Here is a 15106-nt window from a genome sequence, read left to right as displayed (position 1 = left end):
GCATTTCTAAAGTGGAATTGTATCCCCCCATTTATATGACAGGCCCAAGTGTATGTTTATTTGTTTTTTTTAAGATTTAATTAATTTATTTGACAGAGAGAGAGAGAGAGAGAGAGCACACACCAGTGCACAAGCAGGGGGAGTGGCAGGCAGAGAGGGAGAAACAGGCACTGAGCTGAGAGCCCGATGAGGGACTTGATCCCAGGACCCTGGGAACATGACCTGAGCCAAAGGCAGACGCTTAACCATATGAGCCCCCCCCAAGTGTATGTATTAACATGGATGGGGGTACACAGGACATCGATGAGAAAAAAAAAAAAAAGCATATTACAAAACATTTTGTATAACAGGATTCCACTTTGATTTAAAATATCTGTTAAAAGGGATCCCTGGGTGGCACAGCGGTTTGGCACCTGCCTTTGGCCCGGGACACGATCCTGGAGACCCGGGATCGAATCCCACGTCGGGCTCCCTGCATGGAGCCTGCTTCTCCCTCTGCCTGGGTCTCTGCCTCTCTGTCTCTCTCTGTGTGGCTATCATGAATAAATAAATAAAATCTTAAAAAAAAAAAAAATCTGTTAAAAAACCAGGAGGATACCAGACAAGGTGTTAACATGTGCTATCTCTGGGTGGTGGGATTATGAATAGTTTGTGGCTTTCTTTTTGCTTCATTGTACTTTCTAATTCTTTTATAGCAGAGATATATCACTGTATAATAAATATTTACTTATGCACTCTTTTCCCCTATTTAGAAAACCTATGATCAACTGACAATTTTGGTTAAGCCTGTGCAGAAGGTGATTATCACACATCCCTCTGAAAGGGAAAAAACTGCATTTTTACAAGATCTTAACGGAGTTTTACTTTCTATAATACCCCACTTTCAAGAGCTCTGGTTAGAAATCAGCTCTGAAGCCTTCAGCCTTCAAAGATCATTTCTAGAGGGGTCTGAAAGGGGAGACTGAATGAAGGCAGTCAAAAGGCATAAATTTGGGCAGCCTGGGTGACACAGCAATTTAGCGCCACCTGCAGCTGAGGGCATGATCCTGGAGACCCGGGATCGAGTCCCATGTCAAGCTCTCTGTACGGTGCCTGCTTCTCCCTCTGCCTGTGTCTCTGTCTCTCTCTCTCTCTCTCTCTGTCTCTATGAATAAATAAAATCTTTAAAAAAAAAAAGGCATAAATTTCCAGTTGCAAGATACAACATGATGACCGCAGTAAACATTGCCATGTGATAAATACAGAAGTGGTTCAGAGAGTAAATCCTGAATTCTCCTCACAAGGAAACAATCTACATCTGTGTCTGTGACGGACACGCACCGGATGTGTGATAATCACTACACAACACATGTAAGTGAAATCAGTTCGCTGCACTCTCAATGTACAGAGATGTCTGTCAGTTATATCTCGAGAAAACTGGATGGTGGGGGAGGGAGGAATTTCTAGTTTCAGTTTGGGAGAAAGAACCTAAAGGTTTCAAGCAGAGCAAACACCACCATCTTTTACTGTCATCTGTTAAGTTCAGAAGACTCAACCTTATAGTTAAAGGGGGAAAAAAGCAGGGGCACCTGGGTGGCTCGGTTGAGCATCCAACTTCTGATTTCAGCTCAGGTCGTGATCTCTCGTGTCATGAGATCAAGCCCCATGTTGAGCTCTGCACTCAGCAGTGAGTCTGCTTGAGATTCTCTCTCTCTCTCCCTCTGCCCCTACCCACATGTGCTTCTTTCTCTCTCTAAAATAAATAATTATTAAAGGCGGGGGGGGGGGGGCAGTAATACCATTTCTTAGTGAGTCAATGAGGAAGCAAACAGAACCAAGAACAAGGTCCCTGAGGTGAGGGAAGAAAATACTAGAATTTCTGTTCATTCATTCTTCACATTTTTTTTCCTTCCTATTTTATAATGTACATAACATAAAACTCATTCCGACAGGAGAGCTTGATCAAAGCTTTGGAGACCGTGGCCCAAGGGGATGACAGACACACTCATCACATGGAGGCCAGACCATCAGCTCAGCTCTCCCCTAAGAGACCTAATCATGCCCAGATCATCCTGCCTCCATGGAACTGCCAGAGCTTGGCCCCACCAGGAAGAAGAGAATGGGGTGCAAGGGAGGCAGCTACAGCCCTCTCCTGCCCTTGCAGAGCACAGGGTGCCCAGCCTCCTGCAGCTCTCTGTCTCTGGGAATGGCACCAGGCTCGGAAGACCAGTGGATCCAGCCCTCTGGCCCCCTAAGGTCTAGCCCTGACTGAGCAGGAGGAAATCTGCAGGAAATGAGGAGCAGAGGAGCATCCATGCACAGCTAGCCACACGGCCTCCCCAGCAGTGGACGGACGTGGCCCATCATCCACACACTCCCAGCCACACCTGCCACCCACTCCCCCCAACGCCCACCCCGAAGCAATCATAGCAAACTGTCCAACACCTTCGATTCCTGATTAGTGCTGCAGGGAGATCTCAGAGTTGGTTTCCTGAATTTGATCACTGTATGTCATCACAAAAGGGAAAATTGTTTTTGGGAAATACACACTAAAAGTATTTAGGGAGGAAGAGGGCATTATGTAGGCAACTTACTATCCAAATAAAGACAGAAGAAAATGAGATGAAATGATAATATTCGGGGAGTTGAGCAAAAGTATGCAAATTGTTGGTATTATTTTGATATTTCTTTAAGTCTGAAATTATTCCAAAATTTTAAAAATTTTCCAAAAGAAATCCAATATAAGGCAGCCCCGGTGGCTCAGCGGTTTAGTGCCGCCTTCAGCCCAGGGCCTGATCCTGGAGACCCAGGATTGAGGCCCAAGTCAGGCTCCCTGCATGGAGCCTGCTTCTCCCTCTACCTGTGTCTCTGTGTCTCTGCCTCCCTCCCTCTCTCCCTTTCTCTCTCTCTCTGTCTCTCATGAATAAATAAATACAATCTTAAAAAAATAAATTAAAATTCTAGGGGCACATGGGTGGCTCAGTCAGTTAAGTATCCAATGTCTTGATTTTGGCTCAGGTAATGATTCCAGGGTCAAGAGACTGAGTACACTAAGTGGAGTCTGCTTAAGATTCTTTCTCTCAAAAAAAAAAAAAAAAAAAAAAAAAAGATTCTTTCTCTCCCTCCCACCCATGCTCTCAAATAAATAAATCATAAATAAATAAATAAATAAAATTCTAAACTCAGAAGCAGAGGTTATGCTTTTAACAGAGTTGAGCTCTTACCTATCTATTCTCGACCCTATGTGAGGTCTTAGGGGTGCTTGGTCCAAGTAAGTAGAATTACTTCAAAGAATAATTATTTGCACCAAAGGAGAACAAATGACTAAGTAAATGAAATGATGCTCAACCTCACCAGAAATCAGGCAAAGGCAAAAATCAATAGGAGACAGCTCATCTGATACCAGGTACCAAGTGTTATTGAGAGTGTGGGAGAAGAGAGCTATCAGTATATAAATCAGGATGACTATGGAGGAAAGTAAGCTAAGACTCACCCACCCTACACACCAAAATTTCTGCTTTGATTCAGAATACATCCTGATTTCTTTTAAATTCCTTCACACACACTTGAGAAGACAAGTTAAAATGGGAACCGCAGCCCTGTCAGGAATAGCAAAGTGGATACAACTTGATACACTAAAAGAGGAATGGATAAATATAAAAGACTCAAACATTCAATGCACAGAGTGCTGTCAAAATGAGTGAACTATGCCCCATGCATCAGCACTGTGCTGAGTGACACATACAGTCTGACACGTTATTTACATAAATCTTTAAAATAGGGACGCCTGGGTGGCTTAGCAGTTGAGTGCCTGACTTTGGCTCAGGGCCTGGATCCCGGATTCCCGAGATCGAGTCCCACATTGGGCTGCTTGCATGGAGCCTGCTTCTCCCTCTGCCTGCCCCTCTGCCTCTCTTTCTGTGTCTCTCATGAATAAATAAAATCTTTAAAATATATAAAACCTGTGCATTCCTTAAGGACACACAGTATGTGATGAAAGCATATAATCAGGGCCAGGAAAGCTGCAGATCAACATCTGTTTAGGGGTCACTTTGGGATCGTGTGGGTTGCATTAGTATTATCTTCTATACATTGAAAGTACTTCAAATTTAAAATTCATAATTCTTGCTGCTGTGGAAAGCATAAGTTGGTACAATTTGCTCTTCAGATGGCAAGTGGGTAACCCTATGTTAAGACTGCACTTACACTCCACACAAAATTCTACCTTCAGTACTGAAGTGGACAGAGGTGGTCACACCCGTGTGCAGAGATGTATATGCAGAAAGTCTCCGCAGCACTGTGTGTGACAGCCAGTGGCTGACAATGACTTATTTCCATCTGCAGACCACTGTTAAATCTCTGATTCGTCCCTACATGGAAGTGCTGTGCAGCCACGAAAAAGAGAGAGAAAAGAGATTAACATACACTAATATAGAACAATCTCCCCAACAGACAGTTAAAAAAAAAAAAGAAAGAAAGTAAAAGCGAGCTGGGGAGTAGCTGTGGGGTGAGATCGGGAGATCAAGGCAAAGCGGGCAGGCAGGCCCTGTGCCCCTTCAGTCTTGAGCCTAGTTTTACCATGTGAGGGTACCATTCCCAAATTCTTTCTCTTTTTCTTTCTCTTAGAGTCTATGACCAGGCATATTGCTTCATTTATGTATCTACTTAGAGAGAGAGAGAGAGCGCGCACACACATGGGGTGGGATGGGGAGGGGGGAAAGAAAGTATCAAGCGGGCTCACGGAGCCTGGTGCGGGGTTCAATCTCACCACCCTGAGATCATGACCTGAGTGGAAACCAAGTCAGACACTTAACTGACTGAGCCGCCCAGGAGCCCTCCAAATTCTTTTTTCAAAGAAAGATAGCATGTTAACATTTTATTATGCTTAACTATCCAATAAACTGACTCCCCAAAATACAGACAGATCATAATATAAGCATAAATGGCCAATAATGTATTCGTAGTTTAAATGTTCAACCTCACTAATAAGTACAAACCAAAATGAGATGCCACTTTTCTCCCATCACACTGGCAAAGACTTAAGACAACTAACTTCCAGAGCTTGGTAAAACATGAAAAAGTGGGCATATTACTGGGTGGAGGGAAGGCAAGAGACAACTTTTCCAGTGGGAATTTGTTAGGACTTACTATTTCTCCCATTGAACTTTTTAATGTCTTTAAGATATAATTCACATACCATGCAATTCAGACTCACAGTGTATAATTCGATGGCATGCAACCATCACCACAGTCAACTTCAGAACACTTTCCTCACTCTAAAAAGAAATCCTGTACCTCTTAACCACCACCCTCTCCCCAATATTTCCAACTCTCATCATCCCTTCCCACCCCATCCTCTGCTGCCAGCCCTAGGCCACCATTAATCTGCTTTCTATCTCTACAGATTTGCTTATTCAGGACACTTTGTATAAAGAGAACCATATCATATGGGGTCCTTTGTGTCTAGCTTCTACCACTGAGCATCATATTTTCAAGATTCTTCCATATTGTAGGTGTTGGAACTCCATTCCTTTTTATGGCTGAATAATATTCCATTGCGTGGAGAGACCACATTTCACCTATCCATCTGTCAGTTATTGGACATGTGGGTTTCCATCTCTTGGCTACTGCGAATAACACTGTTGTGGATATTTGTAAGGTTTTGTGTGGACCTATTTTCAGTTCTCTCAGGTATATACCTAGGAGAATGGCTGGGTTATATAGTAGCTTTATGTTTAACTATTTGAGAAACTGTCAGACTGTCTTCCAAAGAGGCTCCATCATTTTACACTCCCACCAGCAGTGTGTGAGGGTTTCAACCTCTCCACCTCCTCACCCACTCTTATTACTATCCTTTCATATTACAGACGCCCCTAGTAGTTTTGATTTGCATTTCCCACATGACTAATGATGTCAAGCATTTCTTCATGTGCTTATTGGCCATCTAAAAATTATCTCTGAAGAAATGTCTACTCAGATCCTTTTTCCTTTTTTTTTTTTTTTTTAAGATTTATTTATTCACGAGAGACATGGGGGGAGAGAGAGAGAGAGAGAGAGGCAGAGACACAGGCAGAGGGAGAAGCAGGCTCTCTGCAGTGAGCCCGACATGGGACTCAATCCCGGGTCTCCAGGATCACGCCCTGGGCCCAAGGCAGGCGGTAAACCGCTGAGCCACCCAGGGATCCCCACCATTTTTTAATTGTCTTTTTATTAGGGCCTGTTAAATGTAACAAGTGAACACTAGCAATCCCTCCTATAGAGATACGGTATACCAGCATGCATGCTGAAGCTGCCCCTACAGAGACAAGTCCCTGGAGCACTGTTTATAACTGTATAATGTCAGAAACCTAAATTTCGAATAAGGAACTGACTAAATTATGGCTCGGACTATACATAGGATACCCTATAAGGAAAAAAAAACCCATGGCATATTAAGCAATTTTCCAAAAGCTGGAGAAAATAAATACACAGTAGAATCCCACTCATGTTTGCACCTGTCTAGATAGACCTTCCTATGCAGAGAAGTCCTGGGCTGTCTCTTTATCAAACCACATGGACATCTTGGGGAGGAACAGGGGGTGGTTAAAAAGGAAGGAAAATCTCAGCATTCTTACTCTACATCATGTTTTTAAGTCATGGATCATAAGTGTTATTTACTTTTTAAAATATATTTTCCATATTTTTCAAATAATAGCATCTTCAAAATTATGACAGGAAAGGTGTCTATTTTTACTCACCACTGTATCCCTGAGCGCCACTCAACACTTGGCATCAGTAGATACAATGAAAATATGCTGAATAAATGAAGAGCAGCTATTTCTATGCAGTAGAAAATTCTGTTTTAGCTCATACTTCAGGGACAGGATTCCTCACCTGCTGTGACTAAATTTTAAGGTAATAAACATGGTCACTTACATGATTAAGGAAATACTGCACAATTATTTCATGGCCAGCAGCAGCTGCTTCCATCAAAGGAGTAAATCCATACACCGGCTCCCTGCAAGAGAGAGGCCAGGCCAGACTATTAGTGGAGAAGAGAGCTTTCCTGCTGCAGACCAAAACCAAGCTGGCCTGTCACCTATCCCTAAGCGTCGAGGTCTCCCTCTTGCCAGAAACAGGAAGAAATGTTCACATCAACACATCAGCTTCATAAATTCTTCTGATTCTACCATCAGCTCTAGTCTTTTCCTAAAGACAATCTGTCTCTTTTTTTTTTTTAATTTTTATTTATTTATGATAGTCACACACACAAAGAGAGAGAGAGAGAGAGAGAGGCAGAGACACAGGCAGAGGGAGAAGCAGGTTCCATGCACCGGGAGCCCGATGTGGGATTCGATCCCAGGTCTCCAGGATCGCGCCCTGGGCCAAAGGCAGGCGCTAAACCGCTGCGCCACCCAGGGATCCCGACAATCTGTCTCTTGATCTTCACTCCTTCTAAGCTTCTTCCACCTGCCATCTCTTAAATCTCCATTTTAATTACAAGCAAAAAAGCAGCTGTTGCCTTTCACTGAGCACTGAAAGCCAGTGTCTCCTGTCCACCTATCCAGATCCAATCTTTTGAGTTCAGTATCTTCCAGGAATCCTCCCAAAAGCTCCAAGAATAACCATCTACCTTGTCCTTACTTTGCCTAGTACCCAATACTTATTTTTGTGCTTGGTTCCGATTCACTCAGCGCTGTCTGCAGATGCCTCCTGACCCTCACTTCTCTCACGCTGGTCTAAAAAACAGGAACCAGGCTAAATCCTGGGCTGCATCCAGGCTAAGACACACCATTTTCACATTTTCACCTCTCTGAAGTCAGAAATTATCTTAAAATCCATAGGCAAGTGGCATTTTATTTTTTTTATTTTTATTTTTTTAAAGATTGTATTTATTCATGAGACACACAGAGAGATACAGAGATAGATAGAAAGAGAGAGAGAGAAAGGCAGACACAGGCAGAGGGAGAAGCAGGCTCCATGCAGGGATCCCGATGTGGGACTCGAGCCCGGGGCTCCAGGATCACGCCCTGGGCTGAAGGTGGTGCTAAACTGCTAAGCCAACCAGGGATCCCTGGCAAGTGGCATTTTAATCAGTGACATTTCTTTCTCAGTGGCATGTGAAACTCCGGTGCATCTTACAAGGGATGATTTCCCCCCAGGGTGTGCACTGTGCCAGCTGGATACTGGGTTGGTACTCGCTGTGTTGAATGGGGATTATTGTCGTGACACACTTTAGACAACACCCCTTCCAGCTTATAAAACTCATGACTGCTTTCAAAGCATCACCTCATTCGATATAGACAAAAGGCCATAAGGAAAAAGGAATTAGCATTTAATGCACGTCAATCAAATGCCATTCACTATGCCAGGCTGTGATATATGACAGAACGTGTAATTCCCTAACAATTCCATGACATACGTATTGCTATCCCCAGTTTTCAGATAAAGAATATGTGGCTCAGGGCACTGAAAGTGCTGCATCTAGTGTCCCCTGACAGATGCAGGAAAAAGCTGGGACTATCCCCAAGCTTACCACACCTGACCCGGGCAGACCTGTTCCCTCTGCCCGAGGTAGGGGCTACCCTGCACTCTGGCCCATGGCTGCCTCCCCAGCTGCCCTCCTCAGAGTCAGAGAGACCACTAAAGACCTGGTAATCACCTCACGTTGGCATTTGCTCCACTGTCCAACAGGAACTTGACCATCTGCTGGTGCCCAGCGCTGGTGCAGTGGAAGAGGGCAGTCCAGCCTTGAATGTCCTTCATTTCCAGCTCAGCACCTTGCTTCAAGAAAACACAGAATGCTCGTTACAGCCTCAACTCCCGTGTGTGGGGCAGGTGCCCTCCAGGCTGTCACACTGCAAGAACCAAAATGATTACTCAAGCATGCATCCATACACACACTATGGTTACAATGGTTCACAGCTCCACCAGAGCAGCCAGGAGCCCCTCACGTTTCTGGGCCTAAGTCCCCTCATAGCTCACCTGGAGGAGAAAGTAGGCGATGCTCTCATTGCCACAGCTGGAAGCCAGCATCAGCGGAGTCTGTCCTTCTGGGGTCGGCACATTCACGCTCACCCCCGCCTCAAGCAGCAGGTGCACAATGGTATCATGTCCAATGTAGGAGGCATACATCAGTGGGGTCCAGCCACCACCATTCTTCTTATTCAAATCTAACTCTCTCCTAAACAAACGCAAGATATGCTAGATGTGTCCAACCATCTCACATGTGAGGTTTACCAAAGCCAGCAGTGAGGCTGAACCAAGAGAAAAAGTGGGAAATACAGCCAGAAGCAGAAGTTACCTGACACCCTGGACGTCACAGGGGAGGGGAGGCAGGTGGGAAAACCGTTGTTTGCTGTACAGCTGCCTCTGAAAAGTCCTCAGAGCTGTCATCTTCCCCCAATTGCCCATTATCATCGGCCCCTCCTCCTACCCCTAGGCCAGCAATTCTTTCCTACCCCCAGCTACACAGATGCTCCTCAACCAGGGGTGGTTTTTGCCCCCCAGGAGACATTTGGCACAGTGTAGAGACATTACAGGTTGTCACAACTGGGGAAGGAAAACCTACTGGCATTTGGGGGTGGAGGCCAGGGATGTGGCTAACCAGCCTACACACACAGGTCCCCAAAAGAGAAGGATCTGGCTCAGACTGTCAGGAGTGCCAGAGTCAAGTAAGTGACCTGGAGCCTTGACTGTCTTCTACCAACAGACCAGAATCTGCTTTTCTGGGGCTGAACGGAAAGGGGAAGGGATTCAGAGAATGGACAATACTTCTCCCTTGTCACCTCATCCTACAGAAACATTCCTGGAAAATCATTGACCAGAGGATCCTATCTTTCTCATTGATTTCCATCAAAATTCTGGAAAAGCGTTTCCCACAGGAAAAACAAACAAACGTGGGTTTCCCAGCCTAGAGTCTGGGGTTTGGGGTTGGGGTATGGAAAGAACATCCACTTCCAGGTGGTCATGTCCCACAGCCTTTCCTCAGGCACAATCCCTGCCTCCAGTAGAGGCAACAAGTGGCCATCGATCACAGTCTGTGCCTCTCAAAGGTATGCACACAGGAAGCTACACCCACCAGACAATTATTTTTCATCCACTGACAACTTCTATTGACTTTGGGATGACCATGCAGCCATTCCAGAAGGTCCTTATCCCAGGAAAGAGTGGCAGCCACTGGTTGGGAGAGTGCACAGAGGCCCGTTCATTCTGGCCACATGAGGTCCACTGATGGAGTGCTCATTCCACTTGGAGAAGGGCCAAGTCCCTGGTAGAGCATCTCTGAGGCTCTGACATATCCAATTGGGCCCAATCCTCCTTCCGATGCCTCCTCTCCCCTCAAATCCCCGGTCTATGCTTACTGTGGGCAAGCCTTGGTGCCAGCTAGGGCCACAATCCCAACCAGGGCACAAATACTTCCCCTCTGCCCTGGGGAGCCATTCTGGACTGTGGATTTAAAAGGCACACCCAGGGATCCCTGGGTGGCGCAGTGGTTTAGCGCCTGCCTTTGGCCCAGGGCACGATCCTGGAGACCTGGGATCGAATCCCACGTCGGGCTCTCGGTGCATGGAGCCTGCTTCTCCCTCTGCCTGTGTCTCTGCCTCTCTCTCTCTCTTTCTCTCTCTGTGTGACTATCATAAATAAATAAAAATTAAAAAAAAAAAGGCACACCCAAAGGTTTAAAACGCCCAACAATGTCAGAGGAATAGAGTTGTAACTGGGAATGTGCTGCCTGTGTACCCAGCTACACATTCCTAAGGCCCCTGATACAGGAGTATGACAGATTATTCCTTACTACGGAGTTGCACTTGTACTCAATTGGCCAGATATTTATAAGTGATGGCTAAGACGTGGGAACCAGAAACACGAGGCTTAAACAAAGCTTTGGTTTGGCTCCCTAGGAACTGAAAAAGGTATGGACACAGATGGCTTCTCCAAGTTATCAATGAAACACTGAAACAAGGAGATAGGTAGGTGTAAGGGGGGTGGAGGTGAAGAGATTGGTCCTTTTCCCAAAACTACATTAGCATATGTATAAGACTGCAGGTGGCAATCCCCAGAGGAAGATGAAACCCCCCCCACCTCCTCCTCCTCCTCTATGGTAGAAGCTAGAAGGGAGAGGAAGGCATGAGAGATAAAAACGACCCTTCTTGGGAAAGAAGGCCACAGGACCTCACTTTCTAACTTTATTTTAGTTTTGTTTGAACATTTCTGCAATTCGTAAAAACCATAAAATGACTCTAAAGAAAGCCTGAAATGTTTCAGAAGCCCATGAAAAAAAATTTAAATCATCTCTTCGGAGGAATAAAAACTGACCTATTATGTCCTGCATAAATCATTACTGACAACTGAGACACGGGGATTGACTGATGCGTATGAAATGTCTACGACTGTGTGTGAGGCCCCATTAGCTTACTGACAGCTCTACTTGAGATCTGAAACCACAGAGACGGCACTCAAAATCTAAGCAGAAGGAACATTTCCTAAGATCTCTTACCGCTGCACACATTCCTTCACCACTTCATACTGGCCGATGGAAGCAGCTGTGTGAAGATCCAAGGGGACGGCCAGCTCCTCCCGGCTGACCTGAGCACCCAGCCCATGCCACATGGACAAGCTGCGGTTCAGGAGTTCTGGCTCACTGGCTTCATCGCTGAGCTCCGACATCACTGTGGAGGGAGACCCAGGGGTTAGGTCTTTCCTTCCTGGTGGCTTCAGGGAGTGAAACAGGATGGTCACACTCCTACCTGCAGGAGGCAGCTATGTCACTATCCTAGCAAACTGTCAATGCAATCAACTCCTGGGACAGACTTAGAAAAATTTCACTGGGGAACCTGGGTGGCTCAGTCAGTAAAGCATCTGCCTTCAGCTCAGGTCATGATTTTAGGGTCCTGGGATCAAGCCCCTCATCGAGCTCGCTGCTCAGCACAGAGTCTTGTTTCTCCCTCTCCCTCTGACCTTCCTTCCCACTTGTGCACGCTCTTTAGTCTCAAATAAAATCTTTAAAAAAGTGAAAGAGGGATCCCTGGGTGGCGCAGCGGTTTAGCGCCTGCCTTTGGCCCGGGGCGTGATCCTGGAGACCCGGGATCGAATCCCACGTCGGGCTCCCGGTGCATGGAGCCTGCTTCTCCCTCTGCCTATGTCTCTGCTTCTCTCTCTCTCTGTGTGACTATAATAAATAAATAAAAATTTATTTTTTTAAATATTATTTATTTATTTATTAGAGAGACACACACACACACACAGAGACAGGCAGAGGGAGAAGTAGGCTCCATGCAGGGAGCCTGATGTGGGACTTGACCCCAGGTCTCCAGGATCACGCCCTGGGCTGAAGGCAGCACTAAACCGCTAAGCCACCGGGGCTTCCCAATAAATAAAAATTTAAAGAAAAAATTTTTTAAAAAGTGAAAGAAAAAGAAAGAGAGGAAAAAAAAGAAAATTTTCATTATATAAGTACAGGTTTAGGCAGTTCCATCTTGCTGATACTAATGAGACTGTCAGCAGACAGAAAAAGAGGAGTACATATGGTGAGTCACACACTGCGCTGTGTACTTGCCTCCATTACTCCTCAGGCCCCAGTCCTGCAAAGGGAATTCTCCACAACTCAGGAAGGCCGACAACCTCTTGGATGGGCAGTCAAGAAATGCTAATTGGGTCACTGGACCAAATCACTTCTTGGGTGTGGTGGGAAAGAACCCTGGACTTGGAGTTCTATCAAAATTTAGCTCTGCACAGGGATCCCTGGGTGGCTCAATGGTTTAGTGCCTGCCTTCGGCCCAGGGCATGATCCTGGAGTCCCAGGATCGAGTCCCACATCGGGGTCCTTGCAGGGAGCCTGCTTCTACCTCTGCCTCTGTCTCTGCCTCTCTCTCTCTGTCTCATGAATAAATGAAATCTTTAAAAAAAAAGAACCTCAAACACAATGTGCTAAACAGAAGCCAGACTCAAAGGCTACCCACTGTATGATTCCATTTATGTGACATTCCCGGAAAAAAAAAAAAGTGAAGGGCAGGAGGACAGATGGGTGGTATCAGGGGTTAGGAATGGGGAAACCACAAAGGGACAGCAAAAGGGAATTTGGGGGTAATATACTTGTTCTGATTCTTGACTGGTGGGGTATGTTGACTTTGTATGTTAATTAAAACTCATAAACCCAAACACCAAATGAGTGAATTTTACTGTATAAAAATTCGAAACAAATAAATCTTGAAAAGAAAGTCCCATGGGCAGCCCGGGTGGCTCAGCGGTTTGGCGCCTGCCTTCGGCCCAGGGTGTGATCCTGGAGACCCGGGATCGAGTCCCATATCAGGCTCCCTGCATGGAGTCTGCTTCTCCCTCTGCCTGTGTCTCTGCCTCGCTCTCGCTCTGTGTCTCTCATGAATAAATAAATGAAATAGAAAGAAGAAAGAAAGAAAGAAAGAAAGAAGAAAGAAAGAAAGAAAGAAAGAAAGAAAGAAAGAAAGAAAGAAGAAAAGAAAGAAGAAAGAAAAAAGAAAAGAAAAGAAAAAAGAAAAGAGGTCCCAGCACGGAAACTAGGATGTGATTGGTATTCAGCAAAGTAGGAATCCACCTACACATTCCTTGAAAGTGGACTCAGTGGTTGAGCGTCTGCCTTCGGGTCAGGGCGTGAGTCTCATATGGGCTCCTGGTGAGGGGCCTGCTTCTCCCTCTCTGCCTGTGTCTCTGCCTCTCTCTGTGTCTCTCATGAATAAATAAATAAAAAATATATATATACTAATATATAAATATTATAATATTATATATATAATTTAATATATATAAATTAAAGTAGGAAAGCGGGCAGGGATGGGGGGGGGGATAGACTGGTAAATTCGTGCGATGATGGAACTTTCCCAGAGATGCAACAATCATGACAGCCCCTTATCCTGGGAAATCGAACCAAATTCATGCCAAGCCATTAGTCTATTAGAATATTTGGTCCATGAGCAACATGTGTCTCCTACTGTACTATGGGTGGAAAAGAACAAGGAAGCAAGAGTAGAAAAGAGAGAAATGGGGAAAATGAAGGTCACATCCATTCCCACGGCCCAAAGGTGCCCCAGCAGTTCACACGTGCCACTAGGATCTCAGTCTCTACTAAAAGAACGCTTCCAAGCCCCAGGTCACACAGCTGAGGTGGGCCTGTAGGAAACCAAGCTCAGAGCAAAGTTCTGCTTTCTGGTACCACCACCTGCCGACACGCACGGAGCCGGAGATCAACCAGCTTGCTCATTCTACAGGTGAGAAACTCCAACCTCAGGAGTCCTGGTCAGGAGATACAGGGTAAGAGCCCAAAGAGCCTGGGCGCTTCAGGGACCCTTTCGATACACCCTCCAAGCCTCCTATGGGCGTGTCCGTCCTCCGGGGTGGAGCCCACGAGGTCGCTCCCGTTATCCGAGGCCCAGGCGGCTGACAGCCTGCAGGGTGGCGATCACGACCAGACCGGCCCGAGGAGCACGGGCAGGGCGAACCCGCATGCCACCTCCCCCATCAGCGCGCCCCACGCCGCACCCTCAACGACCGGGTAGCTGCTCTGCGGAGAAGGCTTATGCTCGTCCGTAGGGCCGGATCCCCACGCAGGGGGCCGGGTTCCTTCAACCCAGACAAGCACGGGGAAGAGGTCTCTCGTTGCGGCGACCCGGGGACCCAGCCCGAGCCCCTACTGCTGCACCCACGTCGCCGGCCGCCCCCTTCCGGTAACCCCGCACCGCACGTGGCTTCGCCGTCCCCGCCGCGCGGCTGCGGAAGCGGAAGTGCGGCCAGAAGCCCCCGCGGCGAGCAAGCGGCCGGGCCCCGCAGGCGCGCGGCAGGGGGCGGCACCAGGTGGGCGGAGGGGGCCCGGCCGCCCCCGAGCTACCTCCGCTGGGCCCCGGGGCGCCGCCGCCGCCGCGCCGCCGCCGCCGCGCCGCCGCCGCCTTCGCACTCCCTCGGGACCGTCCGCTCGCCGCCACGCACGCCCGGGCTCCTTCCGCGCCGGCTGCCGCCGCAGCACCCGGACCCCGCGGCCCCGCTTCCGCCCCGGAAGTGGTTGCGGGAGGCGCGGAGCACGCCGGGACGCTCGCCGGGACGCTCGCCGGTCCGCGGGGCAGCTCCCGGCGCCGTGGAATTCTTCCGTCCCGCACCCGAGCCTTCCGGTCAGGTCGCC

The 15106-nt window shown here is 47.2% G+C and overlaps 1 protein-coding gene across 10 annotated transcripts in view; it reads right to left on the bottom strand.

Annotated features, from left to right (window-relative positions):
- The window catches only part of ANKS3 (ankyrin repeat and sterile alpha motif domain containing 3), a 32186-nt gene extending 17091 nt beyond the window's left edge, over positions 1-15095 (bottom strand). For 2 of the 10 annotated variants that reach the window (XM_049110941.1, XM_049110945.1), the window contains exons 1-5: positions 13536-14447; positions 11459-11630; positions 8944-9142; positions 8621-8742; positions 6895-6976 (exon numbers count right to left, since the gene is read on the bottom strand). In XM_049110941.1, coding sequence (XP_048966898.1) covers positions 6895-6976; positions 8621-8742; positions 8944-9142; positions 11459-11630; positions 13536-13539 — 579 coding nt within the window. In that variant the 5' untranslated portion in view covers positions 13540-14447. Of the gene's footprint in view, positions 1-6894; positions 6977-8609; positions 8745-8943; positions 9143-11458; positions 11631-13535; positions 14449-14472; positions 14699-14818 lie in introns of those variants that run through there. The other 8 variants (XM_049110944.1, XM_049110943.1, XM_049110946.1 and 5 more) reach the window with 8 other exon arrangements.
- Between the last annotated feature and the right edge of the window lie 11 nt (positions 15096-15106).

Source organism: Canis lupus, chromosome 6 (genome assembly GCF_003254725.2).
Source record: "Canis lupus dingo isolate Sandy chromosome 6, ASM325472v2, whole genome shotgun sequence".
NCBI classification, from domain to species: Eukaryota; Metazoa; Chordata; class Mammalia; order Carnivora; family Canidae; genus Canis; species Canis lupus.
Note: the sequence above shows the minus strand (reverse complement) of the source record. Positions and strands in the feature narration are given on the sequence as shown.